General features: G+C 36.9%; 1 protein-coding gene across 2 annotated transcripts; it reads left to right on the top strand.

Moving 5' to 3' along the window:
- Positions 1–2,299: 2,299 nt before the first annotated feature.
- On the top strand, positions 2,300–14,347 carry si:dkey-71d15.2 (SH3 domain-containing kinase-binding protein 1). 2 transcript variants are annotated; one of them, XM_056446351.1, is made up of 9 exons: positions 2,300–2,475; positions 2,599–2,630; positions 3,572–3,647; positions 3,997–4,085; positions 4,469–4,545; positions 6,274–6,381; positions 8,335–8,549; positions 8,638–8,701; positions 13,896–14,347. In XM_056446351.1, exons 4-9 carry the CDS (start codon positions 4,040–4,042, stop codon positions 13,932–13,934), a joined length of 549 nt encoding a protein of 182 aa, XP_056302326.1. In that variant the 5' UTR covers positions 2,300–2,475; positions 2,599–2,630; positions 3,572–3,647; positions 3,997–4,039; the 3' UTR covers positions 13,935–14,347. The 2 variants fall into 2 exon arrangements, with proteins under 2 accessions (XP_056302326.1, XP_056302325.1); XM_056446350.1 differs by lacking the exon at positions 3,997–4,085 and having other exon boundaries at positions 13,896–14,344.
- Positions 14,348–15,790: the final 1,443 nt, after the last annotated feature.

Below are 15,790 nucleotides of genomic sequence, written 5' to 3'. Positions count from 1 at the left end.
ATAGGTCTATATGATAGGAGACATATGCTATTGATAAAGTCTAAAAGCAAACATTAGACAATTTGTCAGTTAGCAGTTTCCTAAAAAGAAATGACTGTTACGACGTGCTGCACAAGGGCGTGTAATGCTCCAAAATTCAAGTGATGAATACCTGCTCATTTTAAATTGTTGTTTTTGAGCAAGAATTACAAAGGTGACATTACAATTTGCTAAAATGTTATCTAAATGTTGACTGTTTTTGCTCTAAAACAAAGCAGAACAGCTGCATCACCAAGAAACCTATAGGCACATCGTAATATTATTGCGGCTGCTGCAGCCATTTTTGAGATGCTGATGTCCTAATCCGATTCAATAATTTATGCTAAGCAGTGGTGGAAAGAGTACAGAAAAATAATACTTGAGTAAAAGTACCATTACTTGTCTAAAAATGTAGTGCAAGTAGAGTAAAAGTATCTGAATATTACTCAAAGTATGAGTAAAAAGTCAACCTTTCAAAAGTACTCAAGAGTAGTGAGTATTACACTCCAAAAAGCTGATGCATTTACATGTAATTTGTGGATGTGTGTAAACGTAACATTCCTTAGTGCATTTAGTTATTGCCCATCAGGCACACAACATCATAAGATGTTAATATTAGGTTAGATTTAGGTTGTAATGTCAGGTGACCAAAATTCAATGTCTAGCCAGCGTCTAAGACAATGTTATTTTGATTCAATAACAATGTCAAATGACGTTGATATTTGGTTGATTTTAGCTTGTGTTAGAAAGTGAGAAAAAACCAAGGTTGAGCCAACATCTTAAACCAACATCAAATTGACGTCAAATACAGACATTTATTCATAAGGTATGGAAACCAAAATCCAACATCTGATAGACGTCATAGTGGTAACGTCCACAAAACATCAAGCTGTAACATCATTAGATGCTGATATTTGGTTGATTTTAGGTTGAACGTTTTCTAACAGACAAGAAACTAAAGTAGTGACTGCAGGTTGAAGGAAAGTAGTGGAGTAAAAGTACCAATAGAGCACTAAAATGCTCTCTTGGGAAAGTAAAAATACACATTTTTAAATTACAATTTCTTAGAAAAAATACTCAATTACAGTAATTTGAGTATTTGTAATTTGTTACATTACACCACTGATGCTAAGCTAAGCTAAAAGTGCTCCTATCAGACACATAAGCTCAGCTAAATTGATACAAGAACTGTTTAACTCTAGTGGACTTATAGTTAAACTCCAGAAAAATTGTGTACTTTTACATGGTGATGGAAATTGACCTACTGTTATTAATGTGAACTACAGTAGTATAGAGTATATAAGGAAGGACTTTTAATTTGTCAGTAACCTGGGTTAAGTGTTTCCAGTGAACTGTATACTGTTACAAACTCTGCGCGTTTAAGGTCTGTTTTTTTTTTTTAAATCAGCGATCTACACTGCCTGACTGATATCCGATATAAAGTGGGTCTCAGAATGTACTAGAATCACTGCATTGAATTACATTTTTCCCCGCCATGTCTTTAAATAATGAACATTTATTTTGCCCCAGTATATTCAATGGAGCTTCTGCACTAGCCTGCCAATCCTGACGCGGGCGCGTGTGAGTAACCGGCTTTTCGTCTCGTTTTACGCTTGAGCAGCTAAATGAATGCCAAAGTCGATTTAACTAATTGTATTTTAATTACATTACAACCTCGATGCTGTAAAAGGAACTGTATAAAATGGAAAAAAGTCACATTAACCGTTCACCGGAAGTTTATCAGTATGGGAAAAAAACTAGCTTAGCATATACCCTATTTTGTACAAATAATGAAATAATTAATTTCAAATGGCTCTTACATTTATGCGTTTAATTTAAGACATTTTGTCATTGCTTTTTCTGACTTGTGTCCAATTTATTCAGCAGTTATTTAATTATGTAGACTAAAAATAAATAATGTAAACCTGGAATTTAGGGGTTCATTGCACTGTGGCGACCCCTGATAAATAAAGGGACTAAACTGAAGGAAAACAAGTGAATGTGAATGAACCTGGAATTCACTTTATTGATTTCATTTTATTTTTTGTTTTGCATGCAAGTGAATTTTAATAGAATACACAGACAAGACAGAACTTATTACATTAAAGTTTGTAATCTTATCATTTTTGATTGAAATAAGTTTTATTTTATAAGGTTAACCACTTTCTTATTATTCTAACATGGACAAAGAATCTATTGGACAAAGAGACAAAAGTGTGGGACATGACTCCAGTCCCAAGTCTGATTGGTGTCTTGGGGGCTCCATAAAAGGAGAGAGTATTAGAAGTGTCCTGAGACAGGCTCCTGAGAAGCAAAGAAACGCCACAGTGTCATAGAGAGCATAAGAACACAATCACTCTAAAAGAAAAGGACATGTATAAAGAAATTGCAGTTTTGGAGTTATTTCTGTGGATGTATTCTGGAAAGTGATACTGTAGTGAAACAAAGACACAACAGGTGAGTTTGCTGGACCAAACATCTAACCTCAAAAAATGTTCATTGTTTTGCTTTGAAACTACAATAAGATGCATCACTAACTGTAATAACATTAATATGTTATATTTTATGTCTCTTTCCCAGATTGTTTGTATGTCTTGGGTTGGATCAGTCTGGTGAGTGAGATATTCTGTCCTCGGCTAAACTTAGTCTCGACAATAGTCACTGTCATGGTGTATAATTACAACACAGTGAGCAGATGGTGTGAGAAGTTACTATGTTTAGATTCATATAGAAACCACAGTGCTGCAAGAATGTGAATACATAAAAAAAGGAAAAATCCTTACAAAAAGTAACCATAGATTTTGTTTTAATAGTAACATTTCTGGTGCATTGACTTACAACAGTTTTACTATAAATACCATGGTTAAAATAGGGTTAGATTTGCAAAACTATAGTTTCCTGACCGCTTATGTTAACCACAAATTAACTATGGTTTTGCAAATCACATATGGTTTATAAAACTATAGTTTTTACCATGGTATTTGTAGTAAAACTGTGGTTACTAAAATTTTTACAAAAACAAAACTATGGAAAACATTAGTACGCAGAGAGTTACAAAAATATGCAAAGAGTCTATTATCTGTAATGAAGTGTGAAGTAAAATGATTCTTTAATAAATATTATGGGCGGCATGGTGGCGCATGGGTAGCGTTGTAGCCTCACAGCAAGAAGGTTGCTGGTCCGAGCCTCGGCTGGGTCAGTTGGCATTTCTGTGTGGACTTTGCATGTTCTCTCCGTGTTTGTGTGGGTTTCCTCCGGCTGCTCCGGTTTTCCCCACAAGTCCAAAGACATGCGCTATTGGTGAATTGGGTAAGCTAAAATTGTCCGTAGTGTATGTGTGTGAATGAGAGTGTATGAGTGTTTCCCAGTGATGGGAAAAGCTGGAAGGGCATCCGCTGCGTAAAACATATTCTGGATAAGTTGGCGGTTCATTCCACTGTGGCAACCCCTGATTAATAAAGGGACTAAGCCGACATGAAAATGAATAAATGAAAAATAAATATAATTTCATATTGTACATATAATACTTTTTGATCCCTTTATGCTTCTAAAGGTGTTCATTGTCTCAGATCCATGAATGTCTTCTTTCTCTGTTGCCATGGGCAACTACAACGCTGCTCTTACTGCTGGTAAGTTATCTTATGTCTTCATATTACATTCATTCAAGACAAGTCCTTTAAATGAGATTATATCTTAAATGGGATTATGTTTTTGTATTATATTTTGCACGTGTTGCTTTTAAAGTCATTTACATTGCATAAAATAAAAAGTTGACTCAGCTTAAAGTTGTAAGGCACAGCTTTTTGTGAGTTGACTCAACTTTTAACCCAAGTACTGTAGTTGACTCGATTTAAGTTGAGTCAGCTAAAAAAAAAATCTGTGCAGCAAATTGCCTTGCAATTGAGTCAATGTTTTTTCACAGTGTATTTTGTGCCCTTTTTATAAATTAAAGTCTAAATATTTGATTTAATTATGAAGGTGAATTTATCATACTGGGCTGTACGGTGGTGCAGTGGGAAACATGTTTGCCTCACAGCAAGAAGGTCGCTGGTTCGAGCCTCGGCAGGGTCAGTTGGCATTTCTGTGTGGAGTTTGCATGTTCTCCTCGTATTCATGTGGGATTCCTCCGGGTGCTCCGGTTTCCCCCACATGTCCAAAGACATGTGGTATAGGTGAATTGGGTAGGCTAAATTGTCCGTGGAGTCTGTGTGTGAATCTCTGTGTATGGATGTTTTCCAGTGATGGGTTGCAGCTGGAAGGGCATCCACTGCGTAAAACATATTTTGGAAAAGTTGGCGGTTCATTCCGCTGTGGCGACCCCAGATTAATAAAGGGACTAAACCGAAAAGAAAATGAATGAATTTATCATAGTTTGGCCTGCGGTATTTTATTTCACCACAGAATTGTGTTAATTCCGATATTTTTTATATTTTGCTTCTCACCATCACAGATGTTGAAGATTTCAAGTCCATTGTGTCAACTCTGACTGAGCAGAACAGACTGGAGAACACACTCTCCGTTAATCATGTCAGTAAGTGAATTATTATATTGAATAATTACATAAACAAACCATGATATTTGAGTTCTCTTTTTTATACAACATTATACACTCATCGGCCACGGTACACCTTACTAGTACTGGGTTGGACCTCATTTTGCCTTCAGAACTGCCTTAATCCTTCGTGGCATAGATTCAACAAGGTACTGGAAAAGTTCCTCAGAGATTTTGGTCCATATTAACATGATAGGATCACGCAGTTGCTGCAGATTTGTCGGCTCCACATCCATGATGCAAATCTCCAGTTCCACCACATCCCAAAGGTGCTGATTGAGTTAGATTGAGATTGAAATTGGTTTGAGATCTGGTGACTGTGGAGGCCATTTGAGTACAGTAAACTCATTGTCATGTTCAAGAAACCAGTCTGAGATAATTCGCGCTTTATGACATGGTGCGTTATACTGCTGGAAGTAGCCATCAGAAGATGTACAATGGTCATATAGGGTTGACATGGTCAGCAACAATACTCAGGTAGGCTGTGGCGTTGACACGTAGATCAATTGGTACTAATGGGCCCAAAGTGTGCCAAGAAAATATACCCCACATCATTACACCAACATTACCAGCCTGATCCATTGATGCAAGACAGGATGGATCCATGCTTTCATGTTGTTGATGCCAAATTCTGACCCTAGTATTCGAATGTCAGACCAGGCAAAGTTTTTTTTATCTTCTATTTTCCAATTTTTGTGAGCCTGTGCGAATTGTAGCCTCACTTTCCTGTTCTTAGCTGGCAGGAGTGGTACCCGGTGTGGTCTTTTGCTGCTATAGCCCATCTGCCTTAAGGTTTGACAGGTTGTGCGTTCAGAGATGCTTTCCTGCACTCCTCGGTTGTAACGAGTGGTTATTTGAGTTTTGAGTCTGGCCATTCCATTCTCCTCTGACCCATGGCATCATAAAGACATTTGCTGCCGGTCACTGATATTTTCTCTTTTTTGCACCATTCTCTGTAAACCCTAGAGAAGTTTTGTGCATGAAAATCCCAGTAGATCAGCAATTTCTGAAATACTCAGACCAGCCTGTCTGGCACCAACAACCATGCCACGTTCAAAGTCACTTAAATCACTTTTCTTCCCCATTCTAATGCTCGGTTTGAACTGCAGCAGATAATCTTGACCATTTCTGCATGCCTAAATGCATTGAGTTGCTGCCATGTGATTAGCAGATTAGAAATTTGCATTAACAAGCTGTTTGACAGGTTTACCTAAGTGGCCGGTGAGCAGTACATTTTAAATTATATAGAAAAAATTAGGATTTGGTCAGCATGAATCATATTTATGTACAGGGATGTGTTTACAAATGAAGCTAATGACCTCTTGTAGGTCCTCATGTAAGATCATTTCACTGTTCCTCCTGGGAATGTGTAGACAGAACATTTGTTACGTTTTGACACACAGGGACTGTTTCGGGATGTCCTTGAGTTATATTTAACTTTTTGGTGTTAATTGGTGTCTCAGTTACTCTTACACACCTGACATCTCCAGCACATTTTAGTGTCTACAAATAAGTGTACATACACTCTTAAAGGGGCATAATGGATCCCCTTTAAAATGTTTCTCCAATAAATATAAATGATCAGAAACCCCTATAAAAAAACATTTAAGAACCTAAAAATAGGGTTTACAGAATAAAATCTCATCCTTTATACTTTGGAGTTTTGTACTTATTTAATTTAATTTATTTATTTATTTTTGCAGGCTGTTGATGAAGAAGCAGGACAAGAAATGAAGGAAGTGAACCAAGAACCAGACTTGCTGGCTCTCAAGTTTCTTTATTGTAACATAGAAGCACCAAAAGACACCACAGTAAGTAAAAAAAAAAAAATCAGCTTGAATTACCTGTTTTTCTGTAGAGCTTTCTTTTTCCCAAGGGTTTCCAAACCTTGTGAGAAAAACCCTTGGAAGTGAAATATTTAATTGAAATACCATCTGAGGTTTAAAGGATTAGTTCACCTAAAATTAAAAATGTTGTTATTAACTGCTCATCCACATGCGACTCCAAACCCTTGATATCTTCATTCTTCTTCTGAACACAAATTAAGACATTTTAGATGAAACCCAAGAGCTCCCAAATCCTCTATAAACAGCAATGGGCTTAAGATATTTAGAATTCAGAAAAGGAACCAAAAACATTATCAAAACAGTTCATGTGATTTCCGTGGTTTAACTATAAGTATATTATTATATTATACAAAGCTCCAGGAACACTTTTGTGTGCAAAAAAAAATGTAAATAAGACTTTGCTCACCTATATTGCACCTATATAAATGCAGAGTCTGCCCTAACAAAGACAATCAAAGTTTATTTTACAGTCTTTTTTGGCATTCAACAGTTGGCCCACTGAAGTCACATGGTTCCTTTTCTGACCTCTGAATGTTTCAAGTTCCTTGCCGTCTATGGAGGATGAAGGCGCAGTGCCATCCTGTGCCATCCCTTTATAATTGCCTCTGATTTAAACACCTGATAGCTTTCAGAGATGGTTCTCTTGACCAGACAATAAAACTTCTGCGACTGGCTTGTGACACTGAACATGTATGCAGGTGCCACTCAGCTGTTGACGTGATGTTCCAGGAATTTTGATTAAATCTTGATGATCTGGGGAGCAATGTATGCATGTAGTGGTGTATAGGTACCACAAGAACCCAGAAGGTCATCAGTTATATTACTTTAATGCAAAAGTATGTGGTGAACTGTGTTCTGTGATACATTGTCCTGGTCACCACTGTTGTAACTGCTGGTGATTTGTTGCACTGTGGCACTACAGTTGCAGTGAACAATGCTAAAACATACTCTGGTCCTTTTTGACATCAGTGAGCTATGAATAATACATTGGTAGGACAAGTATTTCTTTGGCTGTCTGTCTACCACTTTTGAAACATACTCTCTACAACATCGAACGTGCCCTGTTTTTTGAATTGAAGTTCTGAGGTGCTAAGCCATCAGAATTAGTCCTTTCATCAAACTCCTATTCTAACACCAAATAATGATTGAAATTATGCTGGTATATATACTGCTTTGTGAACAGCACTACCTACTGGGCCTATGCATTATAGAAGTGTGATAGAAGTGTCTTGAAAACTATCTAGCAAAAATATTATTTACTGTTATCATGGCAAATATAAAATAAATCAGTTATTAGAAATGAGTTATTAAAACTATTATGTTTAGAAATGTGTTGAAAAAAATCTTCTCTCTGTTAAACAGAAATTGGTGAAAAAATAAACAGGGGGGCTAATAATTTAGGGGGGCTAATAATTCTGACTTCAACTGTATATATATATATATATATATATATATATATATATATATATATATATATATATATATATATATATATATATATATATATATATATAATTCATTCATTCATTCATTCATTTTCTTTTCGGCTTAGCCCCTTTATTAATCTGTGGTCACCACAGCGGAATGAACCGCCAACTTATCCAGCATATGATTTACGCAGCGCATGACCGAATTTACCTGTACCGCATGTCTGTAGACTGTGGGGGAAACCGGAGCACCCAGAGGAAACCCACGCGAACGCAGGGAGAACATGCAAAATATTCATCATTGGTTAATTCATTTTCTTTTTGGCTTAGTCCCTTTATTAGTCCCCCGCCAGAGTCGTCACAGCAGAATGAACCGCCAAACATGCAAACAAATATATATATATATTATTTAATTAATTTAGTTATTTTTTGCAGAATAGGGAAAACATTGTTTTTATTTTTGGTCTGTCTGTCTGTTTGTCTTTTTCAGGAGCCTGTCAGACACTGTACCTCTGCACCCATTCTGGAGGCTTCTTCTTCTTCATCATCTTCTGGCACAGCTACCATGACTCCACTTCCTGCTTATCTTTCTGCATTATTAGCTAAACCCAGACCAGCCCTGCAGGGCCCTCCCACAATGGAGCAGATGAGGGCAGAACTTAGAGAACTGCGAGATGAACTGGATACACTTAAGACTCAGCAGAAGTCAGTGCAATACTTATGCCTGTTAACTAAAAGGTTGTTTCTTGTTTGAGATTTTTATGTTTGTAAATGTAATGGCATTTTGTTTCAGAAAGGAGATCAAACTACTCATGAATGAACTTGATGAAGAAAAGAAGATGCGTTTATCACTGCAAGTAAGAGTCAAAAACCATTTTAGATGCTAAAATGTTATTTAGAATATGATTCAAAGTTAAATGATTTATCGTACAGTGTTTCCCGAAAGTATTAAAACACTTCATTACATATTTTGTTGTTACAGCTTTATTGCTAAATGGATTCCATTAATTAATTTTCTCTAAATTTTACAAAGACAATACTCTATAATATTAATGTGAAAATGTTAGTTTGAAACCTATGCAAATTTATTAGAAATTAAAAAAATAATGTACATAAGACTGCTCAGTATTTTGTTGAACCACTTAAAGGATGTTTGACTATAGCATATGCCACAAGCTATATGCCACAAGCAGGCACACCTATTTTTGGGCAGTTTGTCCCACTCCTCTTTATCAGTACTTCTTAAATTCCATCAGGTTGGATGGGGAGCATAATTGCTCTGCCATTTTCAGGTCTGTTGAAAATTTTTTTTATCAGGTTCATGTCTGGGCTCTGGCTTGGCCACTCAAGCACACTCACAAGGTTGCCCTTGATGTTATTTTGGCTGTGGTCTTAGGGTCATTCTCCTTTTGAAAGATGGACCTCTGGAACAAGTTTCCATCAATCCTGATTAGTCTCCCAGTTCCTGCTGCTGAGAAACATCCCCACAGCTGATGCTGCCACCATCATGCTTTACTGTAGGGATGTATTGGCCTCTGATGATGCTTGGTTTCCTTTAGACAAAGAGTTCAATCTATGTTTCTTCAGATTTAAGAATTTTGTTTCTCATGGTCTGAGGGTCCTTCAAACTCCTGATGGATCCTAACATCACATATTATGAGTTATTTTAACTGTTTTTTTTTTTTAAATGTATTTATAAAACAGCTAATTTGGCCTGAGATTGTGAGAGATTTGCATTCTTGCACCAATAAATGGATGATGATGAAAGATTCCTCTAACTGATTTAGGGTTTAACTCTAATGTGCGAGCATAGGTGTATAATAAAATACACATTAGCAGTTTAATTTTTCTTTACTATTAAGCTATACAAGTGTTGGACAATGAAACTGAAAAGCCTGGTTTTAGATAACAATAATTCATTAGTATGGTGTAGGGCCTCCTTTCGTGGCCAAAACAGCATCAATTGGGAATGCCAGATACATGTCCTGCACAGTGGCCAGAGGAATTTTGAGCCATACTTCTAGCAGAATAGTGACCAGGTCACTACATGATGCTGGTGGAATAAAACGTTTTCTGACTCACTCCTTCAAAACACCCCAAATTGGCTCAATAATATTTAGGTCTGGTGACTGTGCAGGCCATGGGAGATGTTCAACTTCACTTTCACCAGTGTTGCTGTGGTCATTGGTGCATTATTATCCTGATACATGGCAACACCTTCAGGATATAATGTTTGAATCATTGGGTACACATGGTCTTCCAGAATGGTTCAGTAGTAGTCCTTGGCAGTGACACACCCATCTAGCAGAAGTATTGGGTCTAGGAAATGCTATGATATTACAGCCCAAATCATCACTGACCCACCCCCATGCTTTACTCTTGGCATGCAACAGTCTGGATGGTATGCCTCTTTGGGGCATTTCCTCACTGTAACTCTCACATGTGAGAATGACAGTGAAGGTGAACTCATCAGAAAACAATACATGTTTCACATTGTCCACAGCCCAAGATTTTTCGCTGCTGGCACCATTGAAACCAATGTTTGGTATTGGCGCACAAGTGACCAAAAGTTTGGATATAGCAGTCCAGCCATGTACAGTTGAAGTCAGAATTATTAGCCCCCCTTTGCATTTTTATTTCTTTTTTAAATATTTCCCAAATTATGTTTAACAGAGCAAGGAAATTTTCACAGTATGTCTGATAATATTTTTTCTTCTGGAGAAAGTCTTATTTATCTCGGTTAGAATAAAAGCAGTTTTGAGTTAAAAAAAAAAACATTCCATCAAAATTATTAGCCCCTTTTAGCTATTTTTTCCGATTAAACAATTAAACATTGTGACAAAAAGGGAAGTTGATGTCATACCATGCTAAATATGCCTCTGTTAAAAATTTTTGGGAGGGTGTTGCAGCCAAATAAATATATGCATTTAATAATTTTTCTTCGGCTTAGTCCCTTTATTCATCAGGGGTCGCCACAATGGAATGAATCGCCAACTTATCCAGCATATGTTTTACACAGCGGATGCCCTTCTAGCTGCAACCCAGAACTGGGAAACATCCATATACATTCGTTCTCACACATACACTACAGCCAGTTTAGTTTATTCAATTTACCTATAGCGCATGTCTTAGGACTGTAGGGGAAACCGGAGCACCCGGAGGAATTCCACACCAACACGGGGAGAACATGAAAACTCCCCACAGAAATGCCAAATGACTCCGCCAAAATATATGTATATATATGTATATATGTATATAAGCAATTTACACATCTATAAGAGCAACAGTGAATAAGTGCTGTAGGCAAGTTTCAGGTGTGTAAAGTCTAAGAAGCAAAGCATTAGTAATGTAAGTTTTTTTTTTTTGAGAGAGTACAGTTAGTGGTATAGCCAGAGAGGCAGTTACAGATTAGGAAGGAAAGTGGAGACTAAATAGTAAATAGAGTTGTTTCTTGTGACTCTGCCGTTCTGATGCAGTTAGGGAGTTCATTCCACCAACTGGGCAGATTGAATGCTAGAGTTCGGGAAAGTATTTTCTTCCCTCTTAGGGATAGAACCATGAGGCGACATTCATTCACAGAACGCACGTTTCTTGAGGGCACATAAATCTGCAGAAGTGAGAGCAGATAAGAAGGAGCAAAGCCAGAGGTTGCTTTGTAAGCAAACATCAGAGCTTTGAATTTGATGCGAGCAGCAACTGGCAGCCAGTGCAAACGGGTGAGTAGTGGAGTGACATGTGCTCTTTTAGGTTCATCAAAGACCACTCGTGCTGCTGCGTTCTGAAGCAGCTGAAGAGGTTTGATAGAGTAAGCTGGAAGCCCGGCTAGTAGAGAGTTGCAATAATCCAGTTTGGAGAGAACAAGAGCTTGAACAATGAGTTAAGCTGCATGTTCAGATAGGAATGGTCGGACCTTTCTGATGTTATAGTGCGCGAATCTGCAAGATCGAAAAGATCTGCAAGATCGAAAGCTAAAAAAAGCAGTTTTTAATTTTTATGAACCATTTTAAGGTCAAAATTTTTAGCCCCTTTAAGCTATTTTTTGGATAGTCTACAGAACAATCTAGGTAAGCTTTTAAATGTCACTTAAAGCTGTATAGAAGTGTCTTTAAATATCTAGTAACATATTATTTACTGTCATCATGACAAATCTAAAATAAATAATTTATTAGAAATTAGTTTTTAAAACTATTATGTTTAGAAATGTGTTGAAAAAAAATCTTCTCTCCGTTAAATAGAAATTGGGGAAAAAATAAACAGGAGGGCTAATAATTCTGACTTCAACTGTATATTGACCCTGTGGAGCTCCTGACAAACTTTTTTGGTGAAAACAGGAGAGTTCAATTCAATTCAATTCACCTTTATTTGTATAGCGCTTATACAATGTTGATTGTGTCAAAGCAGCTTCACATAAAAGGTCATAGTAAATAGGAACAGTGTAGTTCAGTTTTTAGTGTTTAAATTCAGTTCAGTTTAGCTCAGTTCAGTGTGGTTTAAAATCACTACTAAGAGTCCAAACACTGAAGAGCAAATCCAACGATGCGCAGTTCTACAGATCCTGAACCATGCAAGCCAGAGGCGACAGCGGAGAGGGGAAAAAAAAAACTTCACTAATTGGCGAAAGTGAAGTAAAAAAACCTTGAGAGAAACCAGACTCAGTTGGGCACGGCCATTTTAATTACTCCGCTGGCTAAACGTCTTGTGCAGAGCTGCAGTCTCAGCGTCGGAGGCTGGAAGCTGGCCTCAGCGAAGACTCGTCTGTCTCTGGGGTGTCACAGGAATCAGTCTCATGGTCCACTCCTCCATGACCACCACAGTAGCTGCTCAGGATATGGCCTGGTCCAGGATATGGAAACCTTGGAGAGTTGAGGTGCACATTTAATTCTGCAGAGTTGGGCAGCTGTGGTTTTATGTTTTTTTTTTATATAATCAGCGTTAGCACCCAGACATCCCTTTCAGACTGCTTCCTCTTGCATCCACAGTTATTCCTGTTGGATGTTGTTCATCCTTTTTGGTGGTATGCTGACATTATCCTGGATACTGTGGCTCTTGATACATCACAAATACTTGCTGTCAAGGTCACAGCATGTGCCAAACTCTTTTGAACTCTGATATGTCACCCATAATGTTGTGTGCATTGGAATATTTTAGGCACTGTGCCATCACTCTACTAATTAAACCTTCACACTTGTTTCAGTTTCATTGTTCAACCCCTGTACATGCAGATACAACACCTACTTTGCAAGAAAATTGTCATTTAAAATAGTTTATCAATAGGCTATGTTGGTGTTCAGTCTGTTGATCATGCATTAGGCATATGAACCATTAAAGGGCTGTCAAATGTTTATATTATCTGTATATTTTTATTACTCCTATTATTAAAGTCAAATCAAAATGTACAATGTTTATTTTGCTAGCTCACATTGTTATTTTAAGGTGAACAATCAATCATTAAATCTACTGAAAAACAATATTTGTTTTGGTAATCTGACCATTTACTTGTGCTTACACCTAAGGAATGGCAGTCCTTCTGTTGAGATCAATTTGAGGGCTTCATACATGCATTTATGGATATTACTATATTTTCACCATGCCCCCTTTATTATTAGTTTGCTATGAGGAAATGATACAGAAAAAAAGCCCCTTACTCAATATTCTGTTTCAGTTAGAAGTACATCAACATACTGAAAGAAGTCTCAGCAACTTTCGGGTGACATGGACTTTTTGATACAGAAAAGCATGATGTACAGTAGTCAACATTTGAAGTGGATCATCACCATTCATCAATGTTCTCCTAAAAAATATTAAGCAACACCAATTCTTGTCTGGAAAAATTTTTTTTGATCCACCTGTCTACGTTAACCTCCATATTTGCAAATATTTCAAACAAACCCTTTTCAGACTGTCATTAGGATGTTTGTAGGATTTGGAGGAAAATAAGGAATTTAATCCATTTTAGAAGAAGGCTGTAACAACAAATTGTGGAAAAAGTGAAGCGCTATATGAATCATTTCCAGATGAATTCACTGATCTCTATCTTCTGCACTCTTTCAGATTGAAGTAGAACGGCTTAAGAAGCACATGTCCAAGTGAGCCAGTGCTGAGGGATCCGTTCAAATAAGTCAAATCTCACAAAATATATCTTTGAGAGTCTGAAATAGCAAACTTAAGTGAAACGAAAAGCTTTCGAAAATTGAGAAAGAACTTGAAAGACTTATTTGTTTTTGAAAGTATACTTTGTTATTGCATTACACTGCAGCAGCTTGGCTTATTTTAAAGGATGTGTTGAGTTTTAATCTGTGGAAGGTGATTGTAAAGAAACAGAAACCTATTTTCAATCAAATCCATTTAACTCTTGGGATAATGGACATCAAATCTTGCCTTTAAATATGTATTATTATTATTATTATTGTCATCAGATAATAACATTTCATTTTGTGAAATTAAGATTTATTAAAAATTGTCAATTAAAAAAAAAAAGTGGAGTCAGAAGGATTTCTAATGCTTTTTTATCATGGCCTAAATAAAACTGTAAAATTACTGTAATATTTCTGGACAATGGCTATACAAATTTTTCCGCACCCATTACTGCAGTCTCAAATCATTCTAATATGTGGATTTATTGTTTAAGAAACATTTCTTATTATTGTCAACACAGGCTCATTAGGAAAATGTTCCCTGGTGTACATTTCTGAGAACTGAGAAACATGTGCTCGTGGGTACATATCTGTGGCTCTCAAAAGTATTGTTGTGAATTTAAAGAATATACAAACCAGGAGGATTTTCGGGTATCTTCAAAGCAGAATACTTCAATAAGAACTCGCCATCGCTGTGGCATTCTTCAAAAAATCTCTCAACTACTGCAGCTGGCTCGCAGTTAAATACACAATTTAGTGGACAGTGCTTATTAGTAAAAGCAGAAACTGCCATTACAGGTTTAGTACAAATACCTTGTTTTCAGGGCCTTGCCTGAAAGCATCACCCGACCGTTTGTTAGACAAAAGACACAGCTGTGCCTGGAATTGACAAAATGCATTATTAGGAGACATAATACTGTATTGGCCCATTTCCACTAAATGGTACAGTACAGTTAGGTACGCTTTTATGGCCGTTTCCACTGTCAAAGGTAGAGCTGTGAACCTACACTGGTCTCACGGTTCGGTTCGGTTACAATTATCATGCCATTGATTCGGTTTAATTTGATATCTCAGTGCATCACAGTGCATTGACGATGCTTTCCATACATGGTTTTATATTTTCTTCACAGCACAACAATTCTTGTATTAAAATGTATAAATATATTTATATTTTTATACTATTTGTAATACAGTTTTGTTCTTTAATACAAATAGTCAGATATATAAATTGTACCTTTAAAAACTCAAGTACATGCACAGACCAACATGAGCAAATAAACAAATATAAATATTTTGCTCGCTTTCTGAGAATATTTTTCTTGCTTTACGATTTCTTTCTCACACCCCTATGATTGGTCACACATTCAACAGAAATTGCTGCGATTGGCTCTAACGCGCTGGCGCTGTTCACCAATGAGTGACACTGATAAATAGCAGCGGCAATCACAGCTGATCCATGATAAACACTGTGGAGAAAACTCTGCAAACACGCGCTCGTGTCTGTATCCAGAAGTATCGCTGTAACAGCCAAGAGGAGAGAAGTCACGCCAGCAGGTTAAATGCGTAAAAGAGATGTATTACTTACAGTAATACATACAGCGGCTTCTGGTGCATTTACGAGAAGTGGCAGGTGTAAGAAAACATGCCAAATCTATGGTAGCCTGGATTTGTTTAAAAAAAAAAAAAAAACAGCAACAAGATGTAGTCCAGGGTACATATTTGACGGTTCTCAAATATGTAGTCTTGAGCACATATTTCCAATGAGCCTGGGTTGACTATTATCAGGTGGTTTGCATAATATTTTAAAGAAAC

This window comes from Danio aesculapii, chromosome 21 (assembly GCF_903798145.1).
Source record: "Danio aesculapii chromosome 21, fDanAes4.1, whole genome shotgun sequence".
Taxonomy (NCBI): Eukaryota; Metazoa; Chordata; class Actinopteri; order Cypriniformes; family Danionidae; genus Danio; species Danio aesculapii.
Note: the sequence above shows the minus strand (reverse complement) of the source record. Positions and strands in the feature narration are given on the sequence as shown.

Excerpts from the sequence above, each read along its gene's own strand:
- si:dkey-71d15.2 (XM_056446350.1), top strand. The coding sequence starts at position 3,596 with ATGTCTTCTTTCTCTGTTGCCATGGGCAACTACAACGCTGCTCTTACT. Across the intron at positions 4,546-6,273 it reads ACACACTCTCCGTTAATCAT|GCTGTTGATGAAGAAGCAGG; the intron begins GTCAGTAAGTGA and ends TTATTTTTGCAG. Across the intron at positions 8,550-8,637 it reads ACACTTAAGACTCAGCAGAA|AAAGGAGATCAAACTACTCA; the intron begins GTCAGTGCAATA and ends ATTTTGTTTCAG.